The 26,245-nt window shown below is 43.8% G+C and overlaps 1 protein-coding gene across 2 annotated transcripts in view; it reads left to right on the plus strand.

Moving 5' to 3' along the window:
* TMEM132C (transmembrane protein 132C) overlaps positions 1-26,245 on the plus strand; it is a 369,933-nt gene that overhangs the window by 81,040 nt on the left and 262,648 nt on the right. Inside the window, exon 2 of one of the 2 annotated variants that reach the window (XM_061602881.1) lies at positions 19,378-20,266. The exons of the other annotated variant lie outside the window; for it this stretch is intronic. Within the exon in view, the coding sequence (XP_061458865.1) occupies positions 19,378-20,266 (889 nt within the window). The remainder of the gene's footprint in view (positions 1-19,377; positions 20,267-26,245) is intronic. 2 annotated transcript variants of the gene reach the window in all.

Here is a 26,245-nt window from a genome sequence, read left to right on the forward strand (position 1 = left end):
GGGACACCTTTACCTTTTTACACAGCACAATATGGAGGAGTGCATAATCCGATTGATGGCTGTGTTATGACTATGTCCCTTCCTGTTGATTATTATGTGAACACTCATCCTGCTATCACATCCGTTCACAGATCTTTGCAGTGAGCATTTGAAATTGCTTTGTTCTATGTCAGACCATTGGCCCATCTATCTCACTATTGTCTACACCAGCTATGAGGAGGTTTTTTCATTCCTTCCTTCCGGGGGGGCACTTTCCAGGGTGGGCAGGAGGCAATGCAGGATTTCAAAGGACTTTTAAGGATCATCAAATCATCCCACAGGCTTTGTGTGTGGCAGTGCCTTTCCTGGCAGAAGCCCCAAAGGTTAGAGCGGCAAGGCAAAAGCTCGCATGAGCCGATGTTTCCTTACCTTCATGGCTACAGCTGCAGTAAATGGGAACAGACGCTTTGGCTCTGAGCATCTCTGCTTTCAATTCACTGACCAGGCATGCTATGAAATGAGATCACCGTTGGCGGGGATAATGGAGAGGGGGGGGGAGTTCTACAAAGCTGGACAAGTTTGAAAATGCAAAATAAATGACTACCTTCTGTACAATAATCAGAAGAAGATGGCCCCCACTTTCCATATATCTCAGGCCTGTTGTCCGCATTTTGCTAAGTTCCAAGAAAGAAAGAAAAAAGGTTGCTCGAAATCTTAGACCATTATTTGCATGGAACTTATGATTAACTTACACCTATATCTGACATTCTTGGTATTCCAAACTGAACCTCCTGTGATTGTTGCTCTTGTGCAGTGACTGTAGGACTGTTCAATATAGCAATCTCCTTTAAATAAATAAATAAAAAAAGATCAATGGATGGAACCAAACATAGCTTTGGCAAGGGTTTTGACTGGTCAGAGTCTGCCAAGTTTGGGTGAGTTTGGAAATGGAACCTAGTGAAACTATATGATCAGTGGATATATCTTAATTAGATGGAAAGATGTCAATTTCAGTTCTTTCAGTTTCTCATTTTTACAATCTTAAATTTGGTTCTGTAGCAATTTGCGCAGTGTTTTTTTTTAAAAATCCTCCTGAAAATTCTGAAAACTCCTGAAAACTCATCCAGCCTGGCTCTAATTACTCAGTTTTTTCAACAAAACAGTTAATACTGAATCCAATTTGTTGGCACATGGGTCTGGCAATACCTATTGGCCAGAATGGTTACAGGACCTGTAAGACACAGCTTTATACTGAATCAAACCATCGGCCCAATAACTACCTCAGTATTGTCTCCACTGACTGCCAGTGGCTTTCCAGGGTTTCTGGTAGGGGACATTCCCAGCCCCATTTGGTGATGCTGAGGATTGAATCTAGGATCTTCTGCATGCAAAACACACCACTCAGCTACAGCCTTTCCATAAGACGAAGCTGCATTATACTGAGTCAGACCATTGGTATACAGGCATACCCTGCTTAAGGTCGCTTCACTTAACGTCGCCTCGCTATAACGTACATGCTCCATATGCCTGTATTTCTCCAGAAACGCAGCTAGCAAACCACTTACTGGGTTAGTGTTAGGGTTAGGGAGAGGCGCGGCAGCACAGCAGCAGAGGCTTTAGCGCACGGGGGTGGAAACAGACGCGATCGCACCACCTCAAATCAGCTGGGAGGCGCAATCGCGATCAGCTGGGAGGTGCGGCAGCACAGCAGCAGAGGCTTTAGAGCGCGGGGGTGGAAATAGACGCAATCGCGCCACTGCAAATCAGCTGGGAGGCGCAATCGCGATCAGCTGTGAGGCATGGCAGCACAGCAGCAGAGGCTTTAGAGCGCGGGGGTGGAAATAGACGCAATCGTGCCACTGCAAATCAGCTGGGAGGTGCAATCGCGATCAGCTGGGAGGCACGGCAGCACAGCAGCAGAGGCTTTAGCGTGGGGCTTTGAGGCTCCGCATGAAGGAGAGGGAAAACAAGTTTTAAAAGGTAGTGCTTCACTTTAAGGACATTTTCGGTTTACATACTCGCTCTGGTCCCATTGAGTACGTTAATGCGAGGTATTACTGTATGTAGCTCAGTAATGTCTACACTGACTAAACAGCATTTCTACAGGATTTCAGGGAGGGGGCATTCCCAGCCCTACCTGGAGATGCTGAAGATTGAACCGAAGACCTTCTGCATGCAAAGCAGATGCTCCACCACTGATCTATGGCCCATTTGCTAATAAGAAACTGCCTTATGCTGAGTCAGGCTACTGGTCCAGCTACCTCAGTATTGTCTACGTGGAGTTTCAATGGCTCTCCAGGGTTTTTGACGGGACATTCCCAGCCCTACCTATGATGCTGAGGATTGAACCTGGGATGTTCTGTATGCTCCACCATGGAATGCTATTTATTGTAGAGCAACAGCAGAGAAAGACTATCGCCCTCATGCACTCCTTGTGGACTTCCAAGATATATCTCACTTGCCATTGTGAGAAGGGAAATGCTGCACTAGTTGGATCTTTGGTGCGACCCAGAAAGGCATCTTGTGTGAGCCAAAAGAACAAAAAAAAAAACTACACCCAAATTGGTAGGTAGGAAAGCCTTACTTGACGATGCTGGTCACCTTCTGTGCTCATAATCCCTGAACCTGCCCTTGTTTCTCCTTATCGATATCCCATACCAGTTTGTTTTCCAACAAGGTAGAAGGGCCATAGCTTAGGGGTAGAGCATCTGCTTTACATGCAGAAGATCCCAGGTTCAATCCCCAGATCTCCAGGTAAGGCTGGGGAAGAACCTTTCCTGATACCCTGCACAGCTTTTGCCCATCAATGTAGATGGACAATGGTCTGACTCACTATAAGGCAGCTTCCAATCGTCTGGGTCAGTATGACTGTTCCTAAGTCCATCATTTGCTTTGAGTCCTGCCTGTTCCCTTCCTGCCTATTTGATCTGAGTTTCTAAGTCTCATTCATACCCATACTTCCCTTCTGTTGAGCCCAGGTCCTCTCATGAGGAGCAGAGAGGGGGAAGGCATGAGTTTCAGGTGCCACAGCAGTTAGAAAGCATGGACTTTCCAGTTGTTGTTGGGGCTAGTCCCGACCTTGAGGAGGAGAGCTTGCCGCCCTGTCAGTTCCCACGGATAGCCTGCCCTCCGAGGAGACAGCTCTCAGCCTCCAACCACACCCCCAGGACCACTAAGGGATGCTCCTGAGAAAGCAGTAACTCCTCCTTCAACAAGAATTGATTGCACCCTCTTCTCAGCCTCGTGAATCCCGCTCTGAACAGGACACCTTCATTCCCATGATCTAGCCAATCCTAACTCCTGACTTGTCCCCCAAGAAAGATGCACTACCAATCATTGGGATGAGCCAAAAATATAGGAAGAGTCCTGCTGGATCAAACCAAAACTCCATCTAGTCCAGCTTTCTCTCTCCCACAGTGGCGAACCATCTGCTTGCACAAGGAAGGCATGACTGAAACTGCTTTCTCTTGCTCTTGTTTCTGGGAACTGGTATTCACTGGCATACTTCCTCTGAACCTGGAAGCTACATAAAGCTACCATGGCTTATAGCAGGGACAAGGAACCTCAGGCCTGCAGTCCAAGTGCAACCCTTCAGACCTCTCTCTCTCTGGCCACTGGGACTCTCCCGGGGTCACATTACTCCCCCACTTTGCTTCACACCCTCCCTGAGCATTTTTGCATGGTTGGGGGGTGTTCTTGAATTCTTCTTGTCTGGCTGGGTGTGTGAGTACATGTAGAAACTAGCCTACTGTACAAAGGTAACATTAACATTGATTGCTCTGCTCATTTTTGCTTCTGGCCCCATCTACCAGTGGCATGCGGCCCTTGGAATGGCACCCAGAGGAGAATGTGGCCCTTGAACTTTGCAAACCACCTGTGCCAGTGGCCATCACCGCATCTTGTGGCAGGGAGATTCATGAATGAATTTTGCATTGTGTGGAGGTCTTTTCTTTTTAAAGAATATGTTTATTCAAGATTTTCTTCTGTCTGCCCTGAAGTTCTGCTAGTTAATTTCATTGAATGTCTGAAGTTCGAGCACTGTGAGAGAGGGAGATGAACTTCCCCACATCATGCATAATCTTTATTATGCCCCCCTCCCTTGCACACACACACTTAGTTGACTTTTTTGTACACTAAAAAGATCCAAACACTTTGCCCTTTATGAAGGATGGCTAGATCAGTCTATTTCTGGCCTAAGCCAGTTTCACATACCTTCATTCCTAAATATTTTCTGTCCTGTTTCCATATAAATATGTGATTTTTTTAATGCACAGAATGTATTTCATTTTTGTATTTTTTTAAATAGGCATGTTGTGGGCATTTTGCCTTATTTATTACCTTATTGTGGGCATTGTTCATTTAATGACATTTGTGTACTGCTTAATCATAAGAAACTTCTAAATGCTTTACATCAAATACTAATTGGTGTATGCATGCATTTTTAGCCTAAAATATGCCATTTTTTCCCGACACACTTTCAGTAAAATACAGATTTTATATGCATTTTGGTACATTCTTAGGACTGAAAACGGTCTGGAACATCTGTGGCTCAGTGGTAAAGCATCTGCTTTGCATGCAGAAGGTCCCAGGTTCAATCCCCAGCTTCTCCAGATAGGACTGGGAATATTCCCTGTTTGAAACCCGGGAGAGCTGCTTCCAGTCTGTGTAGACAATACTGAGCTAGATAAACCATGAGTCTGACTTTGTTTAAGGCAGCTTCCTGTTATGTCTCAAAATTTGAAAGAGTGTAAAAACGGATCACTGCATTTCCATTCTCAGATTAGTCTAGAAAGTTCAAATCAGGTTAGTTTGCATACAAATGAGACCAAATAAAATCTTCAACCATCTGTATTTCTCATAAGGAAGCTCCCTCTTTTTGGTATCTTTTTCAGTTCTATAGTATGGTTTTTGAGATGGCAAAAGCATTCCCAATGTGACCACACCATAAATTCATATAAAGACATTATGATTTTGGCAGAGAGGCCGTGGCAGTTGGTGCCCATCGGGACTAGTAGGGTGGAAGTCAGTAGGTGGTCCATGTCAGCCAGAACCAACTAACTCTAGTTTTGCCCACAATCTTCCTTCCTGCCGAGTTGTATAAGGGCAACACTGAAGCTGAGCAGAAGGCGGAAGCTGAAAGGCAGTGCTGCACCCTAACTGATAAGAAGGCAGGCAAGTGGGAGCTGATTGAAAACAGGCTGAGGTTGGTGGGGCAGTGCCCCATTCACTCTAGTGGACCAACCTCCACTGCAGAGAGGTTTCTAGGGGGAAATGGAGGGGGACCAGTAACTTGATGTGTCCAAAGGATCAGGAAAAACTTCCTAACTGTTAGAGCCATACGACAATGGAACCAATTACCTAGAGAGGTAGTGGGCTCTCCGACACTGGAGGCATTCAAGAGGCAACTGGACAGCCATCTGTCAGGAATGCTTTGATTTGGATTCCTGCATTGAGCAGGGGGTTGAACTTGATGGCCTTATAGGCCCCATCCAACTCTACTATTCTATCATTCTATGATCTACCAATGATCAACAGCACTTTAAGTGCTAGAAAAATAACTTCTTTCAATGAGCCAAGTCTGCACTTTCATAATCCCCATTTTTAAAAAGGTCCAGATAGATGATTCTCTTTAAGCACTGGATCGGATTCAAAATAACCATCAACTTCTCCTTCCCAAGGCTGCGATAGAGTGCAATTTTAGTGGCAAAGGGGGAAACATGGTTTTGAAGACTTTGTCCTCTGCCCCCCACTTGGTAACCTGGTTTTAATTATTCCGTCTTTTTATGAGCTCAGTTCCAAAGTCAGACATCTATTGGGAGGCCCCCTCTTCTGAAGTTTTCCTGTTCTGCTGGGTGCTTGGAAAAAATAACGAGGGAAAAAAATGACTCCTCTGTATGTTAATCAGAAGCTGGTAATGGAAACCAGCCCAGCGATGTTGACTTAGTCTGGTTCTTTGCCAAGAGAAAGGTGAAAGTTCAGGCATCAGCTCATGTTGCCAAGGCTCATTCTTAGGCGTGGAATGGGGGTGGCAGAGGCTGGGATGGGTGGGAGAATATGCCTCTTAATAGTTTCTCATTAAAGACTGATCTGTGGTGTGGCTAAACCCTTTTGAGTTTCAAGTATGAAACAGAATCCCAACAACAATTTTAAGTGTCTCCAAAGAGAGTGACAGATTTACCAGTAAATAAAAGGATTAAAAGGAAGACTTGGCATCATTGCCAGAATGGGAGGCATAAGTGGCCTTTAAAGAGGATCCCAAATTCTTGGCCCAGTGGTCCAAGATGGTTCAACTTGCGGCTTTGATGCTCTGCCACAAACACAGTGCCACAGGGGAGCCAGCTATGGGCTGGCGCACACAGGCCACCGCCACAATTTTACTCCAGGGTGTAATTGGGTCCTGTCATTGCTGTATGCTAGAATCTGTGTTGCCTTTGTCCCTGGAAGCTTCATGCTTAAATATTTTATGCCTTGAGAGTATTTTGTCATGACAGAGCTGCACTTTCATGGCTTTTGATGTATGGCAGCTTTTCAATCTGACAAAGTGGCTTCATTGTGGCAAACCGCTGGGGCACAGCGGTTTAGTTGTGATAATGTCTCTCAGTTTAGGAGTGTGGGTTTAAAAAATCCCAACATACGTCTCTAGTCATGCATGACATCAGATGTGGGGCAAGTAAAGGTGGAGCTTGGGAGAAAGAGGCTTTACCAGTGCCTAAAAAAGAGTTCTTGGGAAGTGCTCACTACACTTGTTTTGCCCACTAAAATTTTTACGCTACATGGGCAAAAAAGGATCATCTGGAATCATTGTGATATCAGGTGACTGACAGGTGGGAGCCCCACCCACCTGCCAAATTTGGCCCAGGGTGGTGGTGGTAACAAGAATCTGGCCTGTCAGCTGGATCCACTTCCTAACCCCTGAATTAAAAGAATTCCAAGTAGCAGGTGATGGGGAAGTCCCAGGCAGCCACTGACACTCAGAGTTGATAGTACTTGGCTCTGTGGACCAACATGAAGACATCTTGCTACGTTCAAAACTCCACAAGAACCATTCCCTGGTCTGGTAGGAGGAAGGCCAGTTACAGCTGAAAAGGCAGGGTGGGGTAGATTAAGACCACTATGGATACCACTATAGACAGTTGTGAGGAACCTGTAGCCCTCCAGATATTGCTGGACTATTACTCTTATCATCTCTAAGCATTGGCCATGTAGGTTGGGGCTGATGGGAGTTGGAGCCCAACAGCATCTGGGGGGACCACAAGTTCTCCATCCTTTGAAAAAGCAAATCAACTATCTCAGGCCCTAAGATCAGCAGAAGAGCCCTTGTTGGTCATACCATCACTGGGAGTTGCCCTGGTTGATGGTGACCAGTGACAGGGCCTTCTTGGTAGTGGTCCCTCATTTGTGGAATGCCCACAAAGATGGGTCAGTCTTCCTCACTGCTTACTTTTAGAAGAAATTTTAAAACATCCCTGTTCATCAAGGCAGGCATTTGAAAGCTGGAAGTCCTGTCCCTGGCAATTCTGAAATTGTTAGTTTGAGAATAGGTGATTACTTTTACGAGTTTAACTGTTTTTAGAAGGTTGTTTTTAATTGTTCATAGATGGCTGTTTTTTAACTGTTTTTAGAAGTTTTAATTGTCCTGTTTTAGTATTGATATATATGCTTCCCTGGGGTTCTTTGCAGGAAGGTGCAGGATATAGACCTAATAAATCATGATCATAATAGTACTGCCAACCTATATCCACTTACTTCAGAGTGGGACTTTTTCTGAGTAGACATGCCTAAGATTGTGTTAAAATGGCTGGAAAGCAGGTCCAGCCAGACTGAGAGTAGATCTGCTTTGCCGTATTTCAAACACCATAGACCTGGAGAAGCTGCAGGAAGGAGCAACCGAAACAATAAAGGGATCCAGCCACCCTCTCGTGGAAAGGGAAAGCAGTTGGGGGCTTTTTTAGTTTTGGGGGGAAAAAATGTTCTGGCAGGGTGGGATGTACAGGTTTATACAATTGTGCATGGTGTGGAGAAGGTGGTTGAAGAGGCTTTGTCCTCCCTTTCTCATAATATTACAACTCGGAATCACCAAGTAAAATTGATGGGAAGGAGAATAAGCTCTTTGAGACAAAGCTTGATTCGCGTCTGGAAGGGTAGCTAATGGAGTGCTCTCCAGACATTGTTGAACTCAATTCCCATCAGCCCCACCTGACATAGACAATGGCTAGGGGTGTTGGAAGTTGCAGACCAATAGCATCTGGAGGGCAACACGCTGACTACCTTTGGAAGCTGCTGCCAGAAGATGCAACAATGCCTGCTGGCTTAGACGGCTCTCAAAGGGGCTGAGATAAATTTGAGGAGAAGGTCTGTTGGTGGCTAGCCCTGGTTGCTAAATGAAACCTCTGTCTGAAAAAGCAAGGTGAATACTGATTGCTGGGGATGAACAGAAGCAGAGGGCTTGTCTTCACCCTCTTCTTGTAGGTTTTTCAGAGGCTGACCTTTCTGTGAAACAGGATGCTGGACTAGATGATCTCATCCAGCAGGATGCTTTTTGCATTCTCAAAAGAGAACATGTATTTAGAAGACCTGAGTCTTTGTAAGGTTACTTGATGCGTTGCTGGCCCCTTAAGTTTCCTAGCAACTCTGAATGAGTAGCCCCATTGGCCCATTGAGTCAAATGCAAGTAATTTCTCAGCACCCTTACAGAGCTTGGAAAAGTTACTTTTTTGAACTACAACTCCCATCAGCCCCAGCCAGCGCCATGCTGGCTGGGGCTGATGGGAGTTGTAGTTCAAAAAAGTAACTTTTCCAAGCTCTGCCCTTAACTGTAGTTCATGAAGAGTGCTGAGAGTTGTTAGGTGAGACCCCTCTTTTCTTCACTGAGCTACAGTTTCTAGAATGGTTTAACAATCAATCCCTCTTCCTGGGGAACTCTTGAGAATTGTAGCTCTGTGAGAGGCCACTGGGCCTACTCATCCAGAGTTGTTAGGAAAGTCAAGGGGGCAGTTGGGCATCAACTAACCTTATCAAGACTCAGGGAGATGTAGCTCTGTGAGGAGAATAGAAGTCTCCTAACAACTCTCAGCACCGTTAACAAACCACAGGTCCCAATATTTTTTTGGGGGGGGGGCACTATGACTCTTTAAAGTGGCACAGTACTTTAAATATATAATGCAGATGGGGCCTCAGTAGCTGCAGTACCTACTTTTGGTCAGCAGCACTGGTAGCACCCAAGTGCAGTGGATAGTGCACCAGTGGCTCCATCTTGTGGCCAACTGCCAAAATGCCACAGAGAATAAGGGCATGAGAGAGCCAGTTTCTGAACACCTAGGCTGGAGAGACCCCTAGAGACAGGGAGGTTTTTGTTGCAGGCACCTTCAAGTGTATCCGGTGTTGGTGTTTCCATGTCATAGCCCCAGCTTCTGATTAAAATGGGTTCTATTTTTACTCTTCCTTTGAGCTATTAATTCTGCCGAGCATTCCATTAATGGCTGTGGCCCTAATTGAACGGAGGGAAGAAAATTCAGGCGTTGACTTCTTCTCATCTCTCCCTCTTTAATTGTTGTGCCTAACACAAAGAACAATGAATTAAAAGACCAACCTGACAGGGGAAACATCAGAACAATGCAGACCTAATTAGGAAATGTCTGCATTATTTCTCTCCCACCCCCACCATGAAGGCATAAATGACCCATTTTATTTGTGTTAACTTCACAAAGCATATAAAGCAGCGGGAGACACCAGCAGCAGTGGAGTTGTGTTTGCTAGGACTGAACAAACAGGCCCCCTTACTTACACCATAGAAGTGGGTTGGTTATTTGCAGAGGGGATTACAAGGGTAAGGAAAGTGAAACTCACTGACACTCCTCCAGTCTCCCCACTTCTGCTGTACACATAATGATAAATGTCTCAGCACATCTCTGATATACTATGATGTTGGCAATAGTAATGTATAAAACTACATTCAGTCTTTGTCAAATAAGACATTTCTGCTGATATAAAAGTCCATGGAGTGCTGAGCAAGATCTGGGGAAATACAGCCTGGAGCAAAGATCAACCAATGGCAGGAAACAGGGAGAAAATAACACAGTACTGGTTTGAGGTAGTTGATCATACTTGGGTATTTCAGGACCCGGGAGAGCTCCTGGTGACAGCAGGAGTAGTTCTGACAGACTGCAAAGTCCAGCTAAGTCCTTGTATCTATAGGACAATGAATGCTAAAATCTTAGCCCTCCACTGAGGTTACATAGAATTTAAAGGTACTATTTGAATGTCCTCATCCCTCTTGCCTTCTCCAACAGGTAACTGGAGGTGAGTAGACAGCTTTGGGTGGTTTGTGGGCTGATTTAGACTTCTCTCACAAAAGATCTGCTCTTCCACTTCTAGTAGTGGAGTCTGGAAGTAATTCTTCCTTCTCCTCAGAGAGGACAGTGGGTGAGCTACCCCCATGAATCCAGTGGACAGAGAGACTGAAAGACCTCCTGAGAATGCAGACCTATTATCTGAGGAGTCATAAGAAGCATTGCCCATTGCTCCTAATTGTCTAGTCTGACAATGCCTCTCCAAGGTCTTGGGAAGAGATCTTTTCCATTACCTGCTTCCTGAGAGCCTTTTGGGAGGCATTGCACCAGGGACTTTCTGCAGGCAAAGGAGGTGCTGTACCACTGAAGGAGAGCTTCTCTCCTATCACCAGAGATGTCACAAGAGTTGGGGCATGACGAGACATTTCAAATTCTTTGGAAATCCTAGAACTTGGAAGTGGAACAAATTCTGAATGGTCATAATATCTCTAGGCACATTTAATCCCCCCCAAGCATTTTGCTGCTTTTGGGTTACTTCGGTGTAGAGTTTGTGGCTTTATTTTGGCACAAAGGAATTGTGTGGCTTTGCTGACAATTTCCAGCATTTGATCTATGTCAGTAAAGCCTCCCAAAACATTGTTTCAGCAATAGATGGCAGAGCAACGGATGGCAGAGGAGGATGAAAATAGAAAATCCACTTTATTACCGGGGTTGCAGTTTTCACTTAATGGCAGCAGGTTGGTAATAAGCACCCAACCAAGATTTTCAAGTCTAGCCCAGAGTAATTTAATAAAAAGGTCTTCAGGATGCCCAAACTTCATGGCTGTGTCTGGACCTTGCTTAATATCTCATCTGTGACCTCTGTGCAGTCAGGGTTAAGTAAGGATCATGCTGTGCCTAAGCCTTTAAATGAAAAGATCTGATTAACTGTCAAGAATATCTATTGTCAGGAACCTTTGGCTCTCTCTGCAGCTGCCCTGAGCAGTGAACCTCCACAACTGCAACATCTTGAGGCTGGACATTGAGCCTTCCAAGACTGGAATCAGAGGAGCTGAGCTCAGTCCCTCTGCCTGGACATGAATTCACCGGGTGTGGAACTAACCATGCACCTCTTTGGATCCTGTAAGGATAGTTTCAGAAACAGACATCTGTTGGGCTCAGGATTCAGATTCCAGAGAATGTCCATTTTGCCATTTTTTAAACAAACAAACAAATAACCAAAACGTTCCTAGTCCCTGTGGCTCTGAAGAAATTGTGTGGTTACTGTTTACTGAAATCTCAGAATCCAGAGAAGTTGCTGATTGACCAAAGGTTGGGGTATCCCAGTAGCTCCACACTTCCCCATGTCTAGTAAAATCCAAGATAAACTGTGCAAAGCATTCAACACTGCAGAATACATTATACAAAAGATATCTCATGAAAATGTACTTAATATGCATAATTTATACAGGTTGCATATTTTACCTTGGTGTAGAATTTTGATTTTATTTGTTTCTTACATTTATATACCACCTTTTCCTCCCAGGTGCTGAAGGTGATGTACACGGTTCTCCTCTCACCATTTTATGTTCACAACAACCCTATGAGGCTGCGAAACAATGAATGTGACCTTCATGGCTGAGTGGGGATTTGAACCCTGGTCTTTCATGTCATAGTCCAACACTCTAATCATTACACCACCACAGAATTAATTTTATTTTATTGAGGTCAGAGTATACCCAACCTCGCTTTAGGATGAGGTTTTAGTCATTCAGAATTTTCTAATTGTATGAATGGCAGAAATTGGGGGTCACCATGCATTGGCCAGACACTGAGCTGGATCAGTTTAGAGGTGGCTTGATCCATGAAGCAGTGAAGGATGTTTTAACTTTGCTTCCAGGGTATGTCAATGAATACCTCAAGCTTGAAAGGTTGAAGGATGGGTGTTGGGATGTTGGGATAGAAGAACTGGCAGTGTGGACATCAGAAAGCACCTGAGGGTAACCATGCATGCTGGGTTGATGTGGACCATTGCTCAGACAAACCCTAATTCTGAACCCAGAAGCATGATGAGCTCTACTGGGTGAGAGAAAACCAGTAGGGGTGCTTGTGGCACTCTGGGGTATGGGAGGACGTCATAACTCTTGGAACCTTTCAAAAGGCAGTATCAAATATAAATATCTCACCACAAAGAGCAAAAGAATGTAGAACCTGAAGGTTCCTGGTTCTGATCCAGATGTTGGATGGATCTTACCCACCAGATGTTCTTGGACTCCAACTCCCATCAGCTTCAGCTAGCATGAACGAGGTCAGGTACCATGGTCAATGGTCAGGTAAAATAGAGTCTAACACATCTGGAGAGCCATAGAGAGGGGAGAGAAAAAATGACAGAACATTCCTTTACCCTTTGATAGTATTTTTGCTTGGGAGGCTGAGATTGGATAGCTAGAACTTTTGCACTTTAAATTGGAGATGCTAAAATTTGAGTCCTCTGCCTGGACATGGATTCACAAGGAGTGGAACTAACTTTACACTACCTTGGATCCTCTCCTTAGGTTCAGGAGAAAAATAGCAACAACAGAGAGGTTGGGCTCAGGAGTCAAAGACCTGAGGATATCAGCTTTGCAACTGCTTTTTTTTTTAAGTTCCTAGTCCTTATGTCTGTGAAAAAAATGTTTGAAATTATGTGGGCACTGCTTACTGAAATCTCAGAAGTCAGAGTGATTGCTGATTAAGATACTCAGTGGCTGGGGGTGTTGGACTTCTGCATCCTGAATAGCTCCCCACCTTCCCGTGTCTAGCCAAAACAGAATGTTTTCTTTTTGTTTGTTTGTCATTAGTAGTTCTATTGCTTTTTCTGGGTCTTAATGGCAGTTTGCTCATTTGGGAGGAAACAAATCCCACCATATAATTCTCATGCGTAAATTTAAATATGAAGGCCCATTGCCTTAAATTACCATTCTTAAATTGTGACTCTCATTGCTATTTTCCTCTCTCTTCCTTGTCAGAAGAAAGCATCTCTCTTTATTGCTTTCTGCTCACTAGCATCCCACTAAGTCCTGTGCTCATACAAAGACAGACAATACCAATGCATTTGCATTGTGCAGCCTTCAGAGAATATTGATGAAGTTGGAGGTTTTCTCAAGGGTGATGAAAATTATTGAGTATTCGCAACCCATGTCTTATAATTTTTACTGCATTATTAAACATCTAAAGTCTTTAAACACAAAAAGAGGGAGTGCAAAATGGACCCAGGCTAGACCTGAGATGTCAAGGTCTATACTGGAACCATGCTAAACCGCAGATGCTGAGAGAGGCACTACAAATGTACATTGGGTTGTTGCCTCCTTATGTCATGGGTTCTGCCAAATAATTGTTGGGACTGTAGTCTGGTGAGAGTGCTGGGGATTATCTGTTACAGGACATTTCCTCCTGCCAGGATGGGGAAATTATGGATGTTCTTGGACTGCAACACCCATCATCCCCAGCCAGCATGGCTAATTGTCAAAGAAAGTGGGAGTTAGAGTCCAACAAAAGAACATGAGAGACTGTTGCTTCAGGTCATTGGCCCATCTTGTCCAGCATACTGTTCTCACAGTGCCCAACCAGATGCCCTAATGGGAAGCATGCAAGCAGGACCTAAGTGCAAGTGCACTCTCCCTTCCGGTGGTTTCCAGCACCTGATATTCAGAAGCATACTGCCTCTGACAGTGGAGGTAGAACCTAGCCATCATGGTTAGTAGCCATCAATAGCCGTATCGTCCACGAATTTGTCTAAACCTCTTTTAAAGTCATCCAGGTTGGCAGACATCACTGCTTCTTGTGGAAGTGAATTCCATAGTTTATATAAGCAGAACATGTGGAGAGCCACAGCTTCCCCATTCCTGAGTCCCTCTCTTCTCCCCACGATATAATTCTCAGAGTTCCAGGGCAAAGGGAATGACAGTTAAACCTGAGAATTGATGTGTCCCCAAAGACTGGCTGGAATTTCTTTCAGTGTCTGAATAGTGTTTCAAGCTAGGCTATGGGTTGGTTCACGCTATCATAAATGTACACACTATACATGTAGTAGGGTGCATGAAAGTGTTTGGGCTAGTGCACATGCTTCTCCATTGTGCATATAATATTGTGGAGACGTAGCTAGAAACAGCTCTAACTTCCACAGGGTTTTTTTTTTTTGATCCCATCTTTCCTTCGAGGAACTCAAAGTGGCATCAAAACATGGTTCACCCCTGACAACAATCCTGTGAGGTAGGCTAGGCTGAGAGACATAACTGGCTGAAGATCACCCAGTACGCTTTATGGCGGAGCAAGTATTTGAACCCTGGTCTTCCAGGTCCCAGTCCGAAACTCTAAGCACTACATCACTCTGGCTCTCTTGTATGAATATCTTGTATAAACTGATGCTTATATACATTATTCTGTCTGTACACTCTAAACACCCGGTTCTCCAGGACAAGAAAGATGGCACTCCCCACTCCATGAGACCCTTGCAGCTCTCTTGCCCTAGGCAAGTACCCAACATTTTCAGTCTCTAATACCAACCATGCTCTAAAACGTAAGACCAAGATAAATCCAATACTTTTCTGCCTAATAATAATTCGACTCAAGATAATAATAATAATTTCTCCGAGAATAGATTCAGGGCCAAATGGAAGATTCAGGACAGACAGAAGGAAGTACTTCTTCACACAGTACATAATTAAACTATGACATTAGCTCCCACAAAAGGCAGTAACAGCCACCAACTTTCTTGTTATGTGTCTTCAAGTAAGGAAAGAATATGAAGAAACCAATTGGTTGCCAATCTGAAAGGGTGAGACAGGTGTATTTTATCACCCTATTTGTTTAATCTGTACACAGAACTTATCATACGGAAAGTGGGATTGGACCAAAATGGTATGAAAATAGGAGGGAGAAATATCAATAATTTAAGATATGCAGATAATACCATACTAGTAACAGAAACCAGTAATGATTTGAAACGAATGCTGATGAAAGTTAAAGAGGAAAGCACAAAAGCAGGACTACAGCTGAACATCAAGAAGACTAAAGTAATGTCAACAGAAAATTTATGTAACTTTAAAGTTGACAACAAGGACACTGAACTTGTCAACAATTATCAATACTTTGACACACTCATTAACGAAAATGGAGACAACAGTCAAGAAATCAGAAGAAGGCTAGGACTGGGGAGGGCAGCTATGAGAGAACTAGAAAAGGTCCTGAAATGCGAAGATGTCTCACTGAACACTAAAGTCAGGATCATGGAGACCATGGTATTCCCGATCTCTATGTATGGATGTGAAATTGGACAGTGAAAAAAGTGGATAAGAGAAAAATCGACTCATTTGAAATGTGGTGCTGGAGGAGAGCTTTGCACATACCATGGACTGCGAAAAAGACAAATAATTGGGTGTTAGAACAAATTAAACCAGAACTATTGTCCTCCTGTACTCTTGTCCAGAGTATAGGTTCAATCAGATGCTGTGGCACCCCCATTTCTTTTAAAGTATTCCATAGTTTTTCATGATCTACACAGTCAAAGGCTTTGCTGTAATCTATAAAGTACAGGGTGATTTTCTTCTGAAATTCCTTGGTCCGTTCCATTATCCAACGTATGTTTGCGATATGATCCCTTCTGCCTCTTCCCTTTCTAAATCCAGATTGGGCATCTGGCATTTCTCGTTCCATGTATGGTAAGAGCCTTTGTTGTAGAATCTTGAGCATTACTTAACTTGTATGGGATATTAAGACAATAATTTGCTAATTACTGCATTCCCTGGGATCCCGTTTCTTTGGAATTGGGATATACATTGAACACTTCCAGTCTGTGGGCCATTGCTTAGTTTTCTATTTTTGTCAAAATTTGGACAGATTCCGTCTCAGTAACTTGTAGCAACTGTATGGTATGCCATCTATTCCTGGTGATTTGTTTCTTCCAAGTATTTTAAGAGCAGTTTTCACCTCAAATTCTAAAATGTCTGGTTCATCATACGATTCCTCTGTGAATGAATCTGTCATTCTGGCTTCCATCTTTCTTTTATTTCATCTTGATCAGTCAATGTGTTCCCCTCTTGATTATTCAACATCCTTACTCTTTCCTTAGCTTTCCTGTATGGGAAAATGGAAGACAATGCTAGCCTTATCCAAAGCATAGAATCATAGAATACTGTAGTAGAGTTGGAAGGGGCCTACAAGGCCATCAAGCCAACCCCCTGCACAATGCAGGAATCCAAATCAAAGCATTCCCGACAGATGCTGTCTAGCTGCCTCTGCAATGTCTCCATTGTCGGAGAGCCCACTACCTCTGTAGGTCATTGGTTCCATTGTTGTATGGTTCTAACAGTTAGGAAGTTTTTCCTGATGTTCAGCTGAAATCTGGCTTCCTGCAACTTGAGCCCATTATTCCGTGTCCTGCACTCTGGGACGATCGAGAAGAGATTCCGCCCCCCCTTTGTGTGTCAACCTTTCATGTACTTCGCTATCATGTCTCCCCTCAGTCTTCTCTTCTCCAGGCTAAAGATGCCCAGTTCTTTCAGTCTCTCCTCATAGGGCTTTGTTTCCAGTCCCCTGATCATCTTTGTTGCCCTTCCTCTGAACCTGTTCCAGTTTGTCTGCATCCTTCTTGAAGTGCGACCAGAACTGGTCACAGTACTCAAGATGTGGCCTAACCAGTGCTGAATAGAGGGGAGCTAATACTTCACACAATTTGGAAACTATACTTCTGTTAATGTAGCCTAATATAGCATTTGCCTTTTTTGCAGCCACATTGCACTGTTGGCTCATATTCAGCTTGTGATCAACGACAATTCCAAGATCCACTGATAAGCACTCTTTGAGTACAATTCTGTAGCCAACTGTGGATCCACCTGATAGTTGTTCCATCCAGCCCACATTTAGCTAGCTTGCTAATCAGAATATCATGGGGCACTTTGTCAAAAGCTTTGCTGAAGTTGAGATATGTTACGTCCACAGCATTCCCACAGTCTACAAGGGAGGTTACCCGATCAAACAATGAGATAAAATTAGTTTGGCAGAATTTGTTCATCATAAATCCATGTTGGCTCCTAGTAATCACTGCATTGTTTTCAAGGTGCTTACAGATTGACTGCTTTATAATCTGCTACAGAGTTTTTCCAGGGATTGATGTTAGGCTGACTGGTCTGTAGTTCCCCAGTTCCTCCTTTTTGCCCTTTTTGAAGATAGGGACAACATTAGCTCTCCTCCAGTCGTCTGGCACTTCACCAGTCCTCCATGATTTCACAAAGATAATAGACAGCGGTTCTTCAGCCAGTTCCTTCAATACTCTAGGATGCAGTTTATTGGGCCCTGCCGATTTGAACTCATGATTAGGTATTCCTTGACTGTTTGTCTGTCAATCTCAAGCTCCAATCCTGCCCTTTCTACTTCATGTTTCCCGGAAGGGTCATAGACCCTTTTTTGGGAGAAGACTGAGCCAAAGTAGGACTTGAGCACTGCTGTCTTTTCTTTGTCATCTGTTATCATTTTGCCATCCTCATTGAGTAGCTGTGCCACCATTTCCTTTCTCTGTCTTTTACTATGGACGTACCTGAAGAAAGTGTTTTTGTTGCTTTTAGCATCCCTCGCTAACCTCAGCTCATGCTCAGCTTTAGCCTTCCTGACACCATCCCTGCGATTCTGTGATACCTGCCTGTACTCTTCCTTTGTGGCCTGGCCTTCTTTCCACTTCCTGTATGTGTCCTTGTTTGTTTTCAGGTCATCTCTAAGCTTTTTTTGAAGCCACATTGGCTTCTTCTGCTGTTTCCCCCCTTTTTTCCTTGTTGGAATTGCTTGCCATTGTGCTTTTAGAATTTCCTTTATTAGAAACTCCCACCCATCTTGGACTCCTTTTCTCATTAGGGTGGAACCGTACTTACAGTTGTTCTGAGTTTATTAAAATCAGCTTTCCTGAAGTCCAGGGTGCACGTATGACTACTCTCAGCTTTTGCTTCTGTTAAAATCAAGAATCCAATTATGGTGTGGTCACTTTCCCCCAGAGTTCCCATAACTGTCACTTCATCCACCAAATCATCTATATTGGTTAGAATCAAGTCCAGGATAGCTGTTCCTCTGGTTGCTTCCTCCACTTTGTGTAGGAGAAAGTTATCTCCAACACAAGTCAGAAATTTCTTGGAGGGGCCATGTTTGGCAGAATTTATCTCCCAACATATATGAGGATAATTGAAGTCCCCCATTACTACTACATCATGTCTCCTCGAAACATTGGCAGTTTGCTTTTCAAAAGTTACATTCTCGTCTTCTCCTTGATTGGGTGGTCGGTAGTAGACTCCAAGCACCACATTCCTTTTATTCTGGACAAAGGGCCAACTTGCCCATTAATTTTAATCCAGATACTCTCAGTGGAGCTATCTGTCTTGCAGGACTCTGATATTGTTCAGTGTGGTGTAGTGATTAGTGTGTTGAAATATGATCTGAGAGACCAAAGTTTGAATCCCAACCCAGCCATGAAGCTCAGTGGGTGACCTTGGGCCAGTCACTGTCTCTCAGCCTAACCTACCTCACAGGATTGTTGTGAGGATAAAATGGGGAGGGGAGAACTATGTATGCCACCTTGAACTCCTTGGAGGAAAAGTGGGATATAAATGTAAGAAATAAATAAAACCTTTACCAGGCAACCTTCTGGAGGCCACGTGCCAATGGTGATAGGGGGCCAGAGGCAAAAGTGTGGGGAGCAACCAGCACAACTCCTACTTGTCTGCAACAGGCCATATTCCAGCCATGCAAAACTCAGAGGCTTCTACATACATACAAATCTGCACACCTCTCCATCCACCATTCAGACAAGAAAGAAGCATTATTACAGGTCAAGGTCACATGTCATCCTGACAAAAGCATGGACTCAGAGCAGGGATGGTGATAGATGTGGCCTGGGGCAAGGGAGTGTGCCTTGAAGAGAACCCCGATGGCCAGATAGTGAGGCCTGAAGGGTTGCATTTGGCCCCAGGGTTTGATGTTTTCCACTTCTGATAAATTGATTGATTGATCCTTACTACATCATTTGTGATAATAAATAACTGGATTTTTTTTTCTGCTCTGGTCCATCTTGTTTTTCATTTTTGTCTGTTTTTTTTTTCTTTGCCAACAGTGACCGTAGGCCGTGGGGCCCCAGACAACATACAGAAATTTTCCTCACTACCAACATACCTACCTGTAAGATATCAGATCTCCAGCACGGAGAGTTCATTTTTCCTCAAAGAAGCCAACCAGGAGTTGATGAGAAATTCCAGTTTGCAATCTCGGATGGAAACCTTTTTTACTTATAAAGCCAAGAAGAACCCCATGATAAATGCTAGCTATGGGCCATTCTCTGTGGAACATGCCATACCCCAGGATCTGCTGCCAACCTCCAACCTTTTTGGATCCACCAACAAGTTTACGTTCAATTGGAAGCTGAAAGCCTACATTATGAGTGATAAGGTCTACCTGGCCAGGCCCAAAATTCAAGTCCTTTTTTACATTCTGGGAAGAGATTGGGATGACTATAATACTACGGAACAGCTGCCTTGCATGAGAGTCTTTGCTTTTCAAGAAACTCGGGAAGTCCGGGGTAGCTGCAGATTGAAGGGCCACCTGGGCTTGTGTGTGGCTGACCTGGAACTTCAGCCAACCTGGTTTAATCCACCAACAGTTGTCACTGGCCGTAAGAAAGCAGCCAATCAGTCTGAAGGAAGCTCAGTAGAGCTTTACTATACCATCCAGCCTGGGGATGAGAAAGGGGAGTGTACCACTGACGACATGCGGAAGGGTAATGCCATCAGGCCAGGGAAGGAAGGGGCAGGGGAAACTATGTCCCACTTGCAGAGGATTGGTTCCATCTCTCTCTACCAGACCCCAGAGACCTCTCAGCTGATGGAGTTGTGGTTGGACAGCAATGTTGTCATCTGGTTGCCCTCGAAGCCTATCAAACAAGGAGAAGTTGTGAGCGCTCTGGTGATGGTTGCCAGCAACGTCACAGTGGATCATTTCATTGTGAAGTACGAATGAGTTTGCATGTGTTCTCTGTGTTGTCGGTGGAGGGAATCAATGGTGGGTGGGTTGACCTAGATAGCCTTTCATATGACTGCTTTCTGCCAACTCAGACATGCTCGGACCAGGAGAAGGACTGTAGCTCAGTTGGTAGGGCATCTGGCTTGCATGCAGAAGGTCCCAGGTTCAGTCCCTGGCATCTCCAGGTAGGACTGAGAGTGTTCCCTAAAATCCTGGAGAGCCATTGCCAGTCAGTGGAAATAGTGCTGAGTTAAAAGGCAGCTTCCTGAGTCTCCCCATCTCAGATGAAAGAACTTCACTCTGAAAATATTGGGCACGCTTTCTTTACCTCCCTTTTTTGTTTTTTTTATAGCCAAGGAAAATGTGTGATAAAAGGCCACCACTGTTGCTCCAGTGCTTTAGGCAACTGAAGGTTTCCCCAAGGATTCTGCATGTGAATGTATTTATGTCTCAAGCTTATATGAATTAGATTAATGCAGGGTTGATAACAGAGGAGAGAGAGAAAATAGTTTTGGGGGCAGATAGTCCTCTGGTGGCTAGACAGAGAACATGATTTCTAAAAGAGTAGAAGTAGGATATTGCCATTGTTATGTCTGATTTGTATACCATCATGACCAGGGCCAACTTGTTAGACATTCCTGAATGTAGGCCAGTGGATATGGTGTCTAGCCGAGAGTCCCTGAGGTAGTGGTGTAGGTGAGGAGGAACACAGGGAAATGCAGCTCTGGAACTTTTTTCACAGCAGGACATCCTCTGCTGGAGTGCCAGGGAACCTGATGAGTCCCACTTGGTCCGTCCAGCAAATGAGGTGATAACAAAGCTTTCAGGGATTTTTGCAACAGCTTAGCATAGTGTTACAAAAGGAGCCAGGCCTGAATGGAGGCCAGACTGATAGGAACTCTATATTCCTTGAGACACCAATAAGGAATAGAGACGAGACCAGAGTACTGCAAATATTTGCCTTTATTTAAACCTTTGGAAAGGGAGGACCACTCTCAAGTGGCTCTCTCGAATTGCTGACAGTCATCATATTTATAGGCTATAGATACGTCACATACATAACATTAGAAATGCATAGCTAATCAAGAATACATCATTGTTTAATTTCTCAGCATCTGTCTATTCTGGTCCACTTCTCTGTTCTCCTTCCAAACTTCCTCTATCCTTGACCTTTGGTTCGATAAGCTGGGAACAACATTTTTAATTGTTAAAGAAGCCGATAAGCGGAAAACTCCCATACTTTTCATAAGGGAGGCAAGCATATGTTTCACTTAGCATTGTTTGATTTCGTTTCAATACAATATTTTAATTTTAACTCATTACAACAATAGTCAGCAAACAAGGAAAGCATAATCAAGCAGAGGCTAGATACTTCTTTCCTGTTCTTTGAAGCTTCCCCAGTTCCCACTGACAGTTTCACTTCTTTGCAAGATTGTTTTATTTTCTAATTAAAAGTAAAAGTCTTCATCTTCAGCTAGCCAGAGACTGTTGTTGTTGAAAGCTCCATGTGCTTTGTGTGCTGTGAACCTAACGGGGCAGAAGTAAGCACCACTGAATTCAGTGACGTTTACTTACAGGAAACTATGCATACAATCATAGTTATGCTGATCCATATAAACTAGGTATCGCGAAATATATTGCTGCTTTGTGGTATGTATGTGTGTATGTCTGTATTTATGGACAGACAGACGGACAGAGGTGTCTGCATTATGGACTCTTTCGGGACATGGCCATAGGGGCTATCTTGATGAGCTCCTGTGCTTCAAACGTTACTGCTATACCACTGCCCTGGGACCAGTTGTTGGAATTGGGACTTGAGCTAGAATTTGAAGTTGAGTAGGCAGGAAGTGCTACTCCACTGATCTGTTGAGGTATGAAGGCTTGGCTTCTAGTCTTTATACCAGGCTAAGTGAATCCATAGGTTTCATGCTATTGTAGGGACCCTCTTTGCACATCACTGGTCTGTTCTGTGACTGATGAAGACCCCAAGACCCAAAATATACATTCACTACAAGGAAAAAAACCTTGCAGTTTAAGAACGTCCCTATAGCCCACAGATATTTCTACCAAACTTTAAAAAGCAAGGAAATTGGGCAGCTATAGTGAATGCACCAGGGGAGCAGGAGACCTGACCTCCTCTCTGAGATATTGTACTGCCCTACAAATTTGTAAAAATGAAAACACAATTTGGGTTGGCCTTTCACAGTCCAATCCACTTCCTGTGTAGCTTGGAAGAATTTGGTAACATGTGCCTCTGAGCATACAGTATGGTGAGTGGTGGCAACACCTGTGATCAGCCCAAATAATAGAAAGAAGACATGTGCTGTGCTGATCTTGTTTTAGCAGGGAGGAAGCAACAATATTAAGTCAGTTGATATAGTTCAGATAGCCACTTTAAATATGTTTGATTTAGTTTGCAATTTTAGTGAAGTTTCCTATAGCAAATCATTTCCTTTACTTCTGTTTCTGTGAATATGTGAAGCATAGCAACATTTTGCATAATTTACACTAAAAAACTCCAAAACCAATTGTGGAATAGTTTTTTTTTTGTTTTCTTTGCCCATTAGTGAATTGCTCTGCTTTCTAATCTTGGAGGTAAGAAATGGAAGCAAGTTTGCTGAGAATGGATTGATCATGTGCATGCTTATTGAGTTTAATGGGATTTACTCCACTGCAATCATGCTTAGGATAGGTGAAACTGACCATGGGGGAGGGGGATGGAAGGAGGAAAAAGGGAAGGGATAGGGGAGAAGGAAGACAGATTTGATCATTTGCATGCTTATTGAGTTCCATTACTCCCATGCAATCATGCTTAGGATAGTTGAAACTGACCCACAGGTGAGGAGAAGAGGAAGGGAGGGCTGGAGTGGGCAAGGAAGGGGAGGAAGAAGGGAGGAGGAGGGGAGAGGAGAGGGGAAGAACGGGAGGGAAGGGGACAGGCAGATCTGATCATGTGGATGCTTTTTGAGTTCAATGGAATTTACTCCCGTGCAATCATGCTTAGGATAGGTAAGACTGACCATGGGGGAGGAGGAGAAACAGGGAGTGGAGAAGAGAGAGAAGGAAGAAGGGAGGGGAGCGGGAAGGAAGGGGGAGGAGTGGGAGGGGAGTGGCAAAGGAAGGGGAGGGAAGGGATAAGAAGTAGGGGATGGGAGGGAGGGGAGGGCAGGTTTGATCATTTGCATGCTTTTTGAGTTCAGTAGGATTTATTTATTTATTATTTGATTTATATCTGGCCCTTCTTCCTGGCAGGAGCCCATTTACTCCTGTACAATCATGCTTAGGGTAGGTGAAACTGACTTGGGGGAGGGGCAGGGAGGGGAGGGGAGGGGAGGGGATTGGGTGAGTGAACACTGGGCAGAGGGAAAGCCCCTTTCCTTTCCAAAAGGAATTTGTTATTGTGAACAGTGGCGTTATTTTTCGACTCCCCCCCCTACAGCAGGCGTAGTCTTCCACCCAAATTTAAACCAAGCACATCCACACCAAACCTTTATTTCAAGTTAGGTACTCGTGACTTCCCCCAAAGAATCCTGGGAAGTGTATTTTGTGAGAGGTACTAGGAGAGGCCCTATTTCCCTCACAGAGCTACAGTCCAGACAAGGGGCTGACTGTTAAACCACTCTGGCCACTGGAGCTCTGTCAGGGGAATAGACGTCTCCTATCAACTCTCACCACAAAATACACTTCCCAGGATTCTTTGGAGGAAGCCAAAACTGTCTAAAGTGACATAAAAGTCTGTCATGGGTATGGCCCCTTGATTAGCCAAACCAAACAGCTGTGAGTCCGGCTTTTAGAACACTGACAGTTGGTTCTTACTGAGCGTGCCTGTGCTCATTATTGATTCCAATGTTAAATTTCTTAACTTAATTAAAAATCAGCCAGGCATGTTTTTAACTTTTAAACTGCAGAAGATGATGGTCAAAGTATGGGGCAAGGCCAGTAATAGGATTACAGGTACTCTGTGAACATGGCTGATTTTTAATTAATTTCAACAAATTATGAGACCATTGACAGAAAAAAGTCCAACAGGGGTCTGGATTTTTCTCTCTCTTATTTTACACTTTGAACTTTCAATTGTTTCTGAGTGTTTTGTGTAACACCATGAAAACTTAGAGGGTTGTTAATCAAGCATTTCTGAGTTCAGGACTATTAGGTTTTATAAGGTTTTATTTTGAAATGAGCTTATGGGAAGCATCAGAAAGGCATGGGGGTTATTTTCAATTTAACATTACGGAATGCGAAACATCTATGCTGGCTATAGAATACATACATATAGTCTATGATATTATTCTAGATTTGGTTCCTCAAGGTCCAGTGTCAGCAGGTCACACCCTCGGGCAGTTGCTGGACCTCCCCCCAAAAAATGCAACTAGGGATAGGGAAAAAATTGATTCAGTTCTCATTTAAAGACATCTTTCTAATTAACATTTCCCAATTTGCACTTCCCAAAACAATATGCGAATGAAAACCAGGCATCCTTCAAAATTCACACTTCTTTGAATATTGCGATGAAGTTCTCCAGCAAAGTAATGTTTGCAAAAATACATATATGAGGACAAAGTGTGCATAAAAATGCATGTATTTGCAAAAATAACATAAAAAATAACATACAAAAATGCATTACCTTAGGGAAAATTGCTTTGGAAAAATGAATATATTAGAACAAATGTACACTATAATGCTGATGAATTTTCATAAGGACTTTATTGTTTTTAAAAAAATCAAATGGATATGCAAATACAGAGAACTGAATTTAAGACTGGAAAAATGAGAAACTCAGAGAACCAAAATTGATAGATCCATCCATCCCCTAGCTGCAAGACAGTAATCTGGCTATTTATGTTTGTGTGTGAGAGAGACAGAGATACTGTTCGGGGGAGGCCTGTGATAGTCCTTTGAAAGTTTCCCCAACTCTGATTTGCATCTCACTGCAGAATCAATATGAGGAAGGGTGTGTGTCTGAATCCAGATGCACTTCATAGCCTGGAAAAGGGATTCAGTTGCTATTGAACTGAATTCCTCTTACAAGCTTTGGCTGAGAAAGACAGCTATTTATTTATTTTATTTATTTTATTCAGTTTCTATACCGCCCACAGCCAACGGCTCTCTGGGCGGTGAACAACATGAATATAAAATACAATATGATAAAATCACATAACTACCGCACACATAACAGAAATACCCAAAAGCTAAAACATATTACACAATTAATTTAGTATACCAGAGTGTTATAAATATACTAAAATGTATTAAAATGTATTAAAATGACTGGGAAAAGAGGTAAGTTTTAACCTGGCACCGAAAAGAAAGCAATGTTGGCGCCAGGCGCACCTCGTCAGGGAGACTATTCCATAGTTCGGGGGCCACCACTGAGAAGGCCCTAGATCTTATCGTCATCCTCCGAGCCTCTCTATGAGTCGGTACCCGTAGGAGGGCCTTCGATGTTGCACACAGTGTATGGGTAGATTCATATTGGGAGAGGCGTTCCATCAGGTATTGCGGACCCACGCCGTGTAAGGCTTTATAGGTCAAAACCAACACTTTGAATCTGGCCCGGAAACATATAGGCAGCCAGTGCAAACGGGCCAGAACAGGTGTTATATGTTCAGATCGTTTAGTCCTAGTCAACAATCAGGCCGCAGCGTTTTGCACGAGCTGCAATTTCTGAACCATCTTCAAAGGTAGCCCTACATAAAGCGCATTGCAGTAGTCCAGTCTTGAGGTTACCAGAGCGTGGATAACTGAGGCGAGGTCGTCGCTGCCCAGATAGGGACGTAGCTGGGCTACCAACCGAAGTTGGTAGAACGCACTTTGTGCCACCGAGGCTACCTGGGCCTCAAGTGACAATGAAGGATCTAAAAGAACTCCCAGACTACGAACCTGCTCCTTCAGGGGGAGTGTAACCCCGTCCAGGACAAGTTGAGTATCCACCATCTGATCAGAGAAACCGCTCACTAACAGCATCT

This window comes from Rhineura floridana, chromosome 19 (genome assembly GCF_030035675.1).
Source record: "Rhineura floridana isolate rRhiFlo1 chromosome 19, rRhiFlo1.hap2, whole genome shotgun sequence".
Lineage (NCBI taxonomy): Eukaryota > Metazoa > Chordata > Lepidosauria > Squamata > Rhineuridae > Rhineura > Rhineura floridana.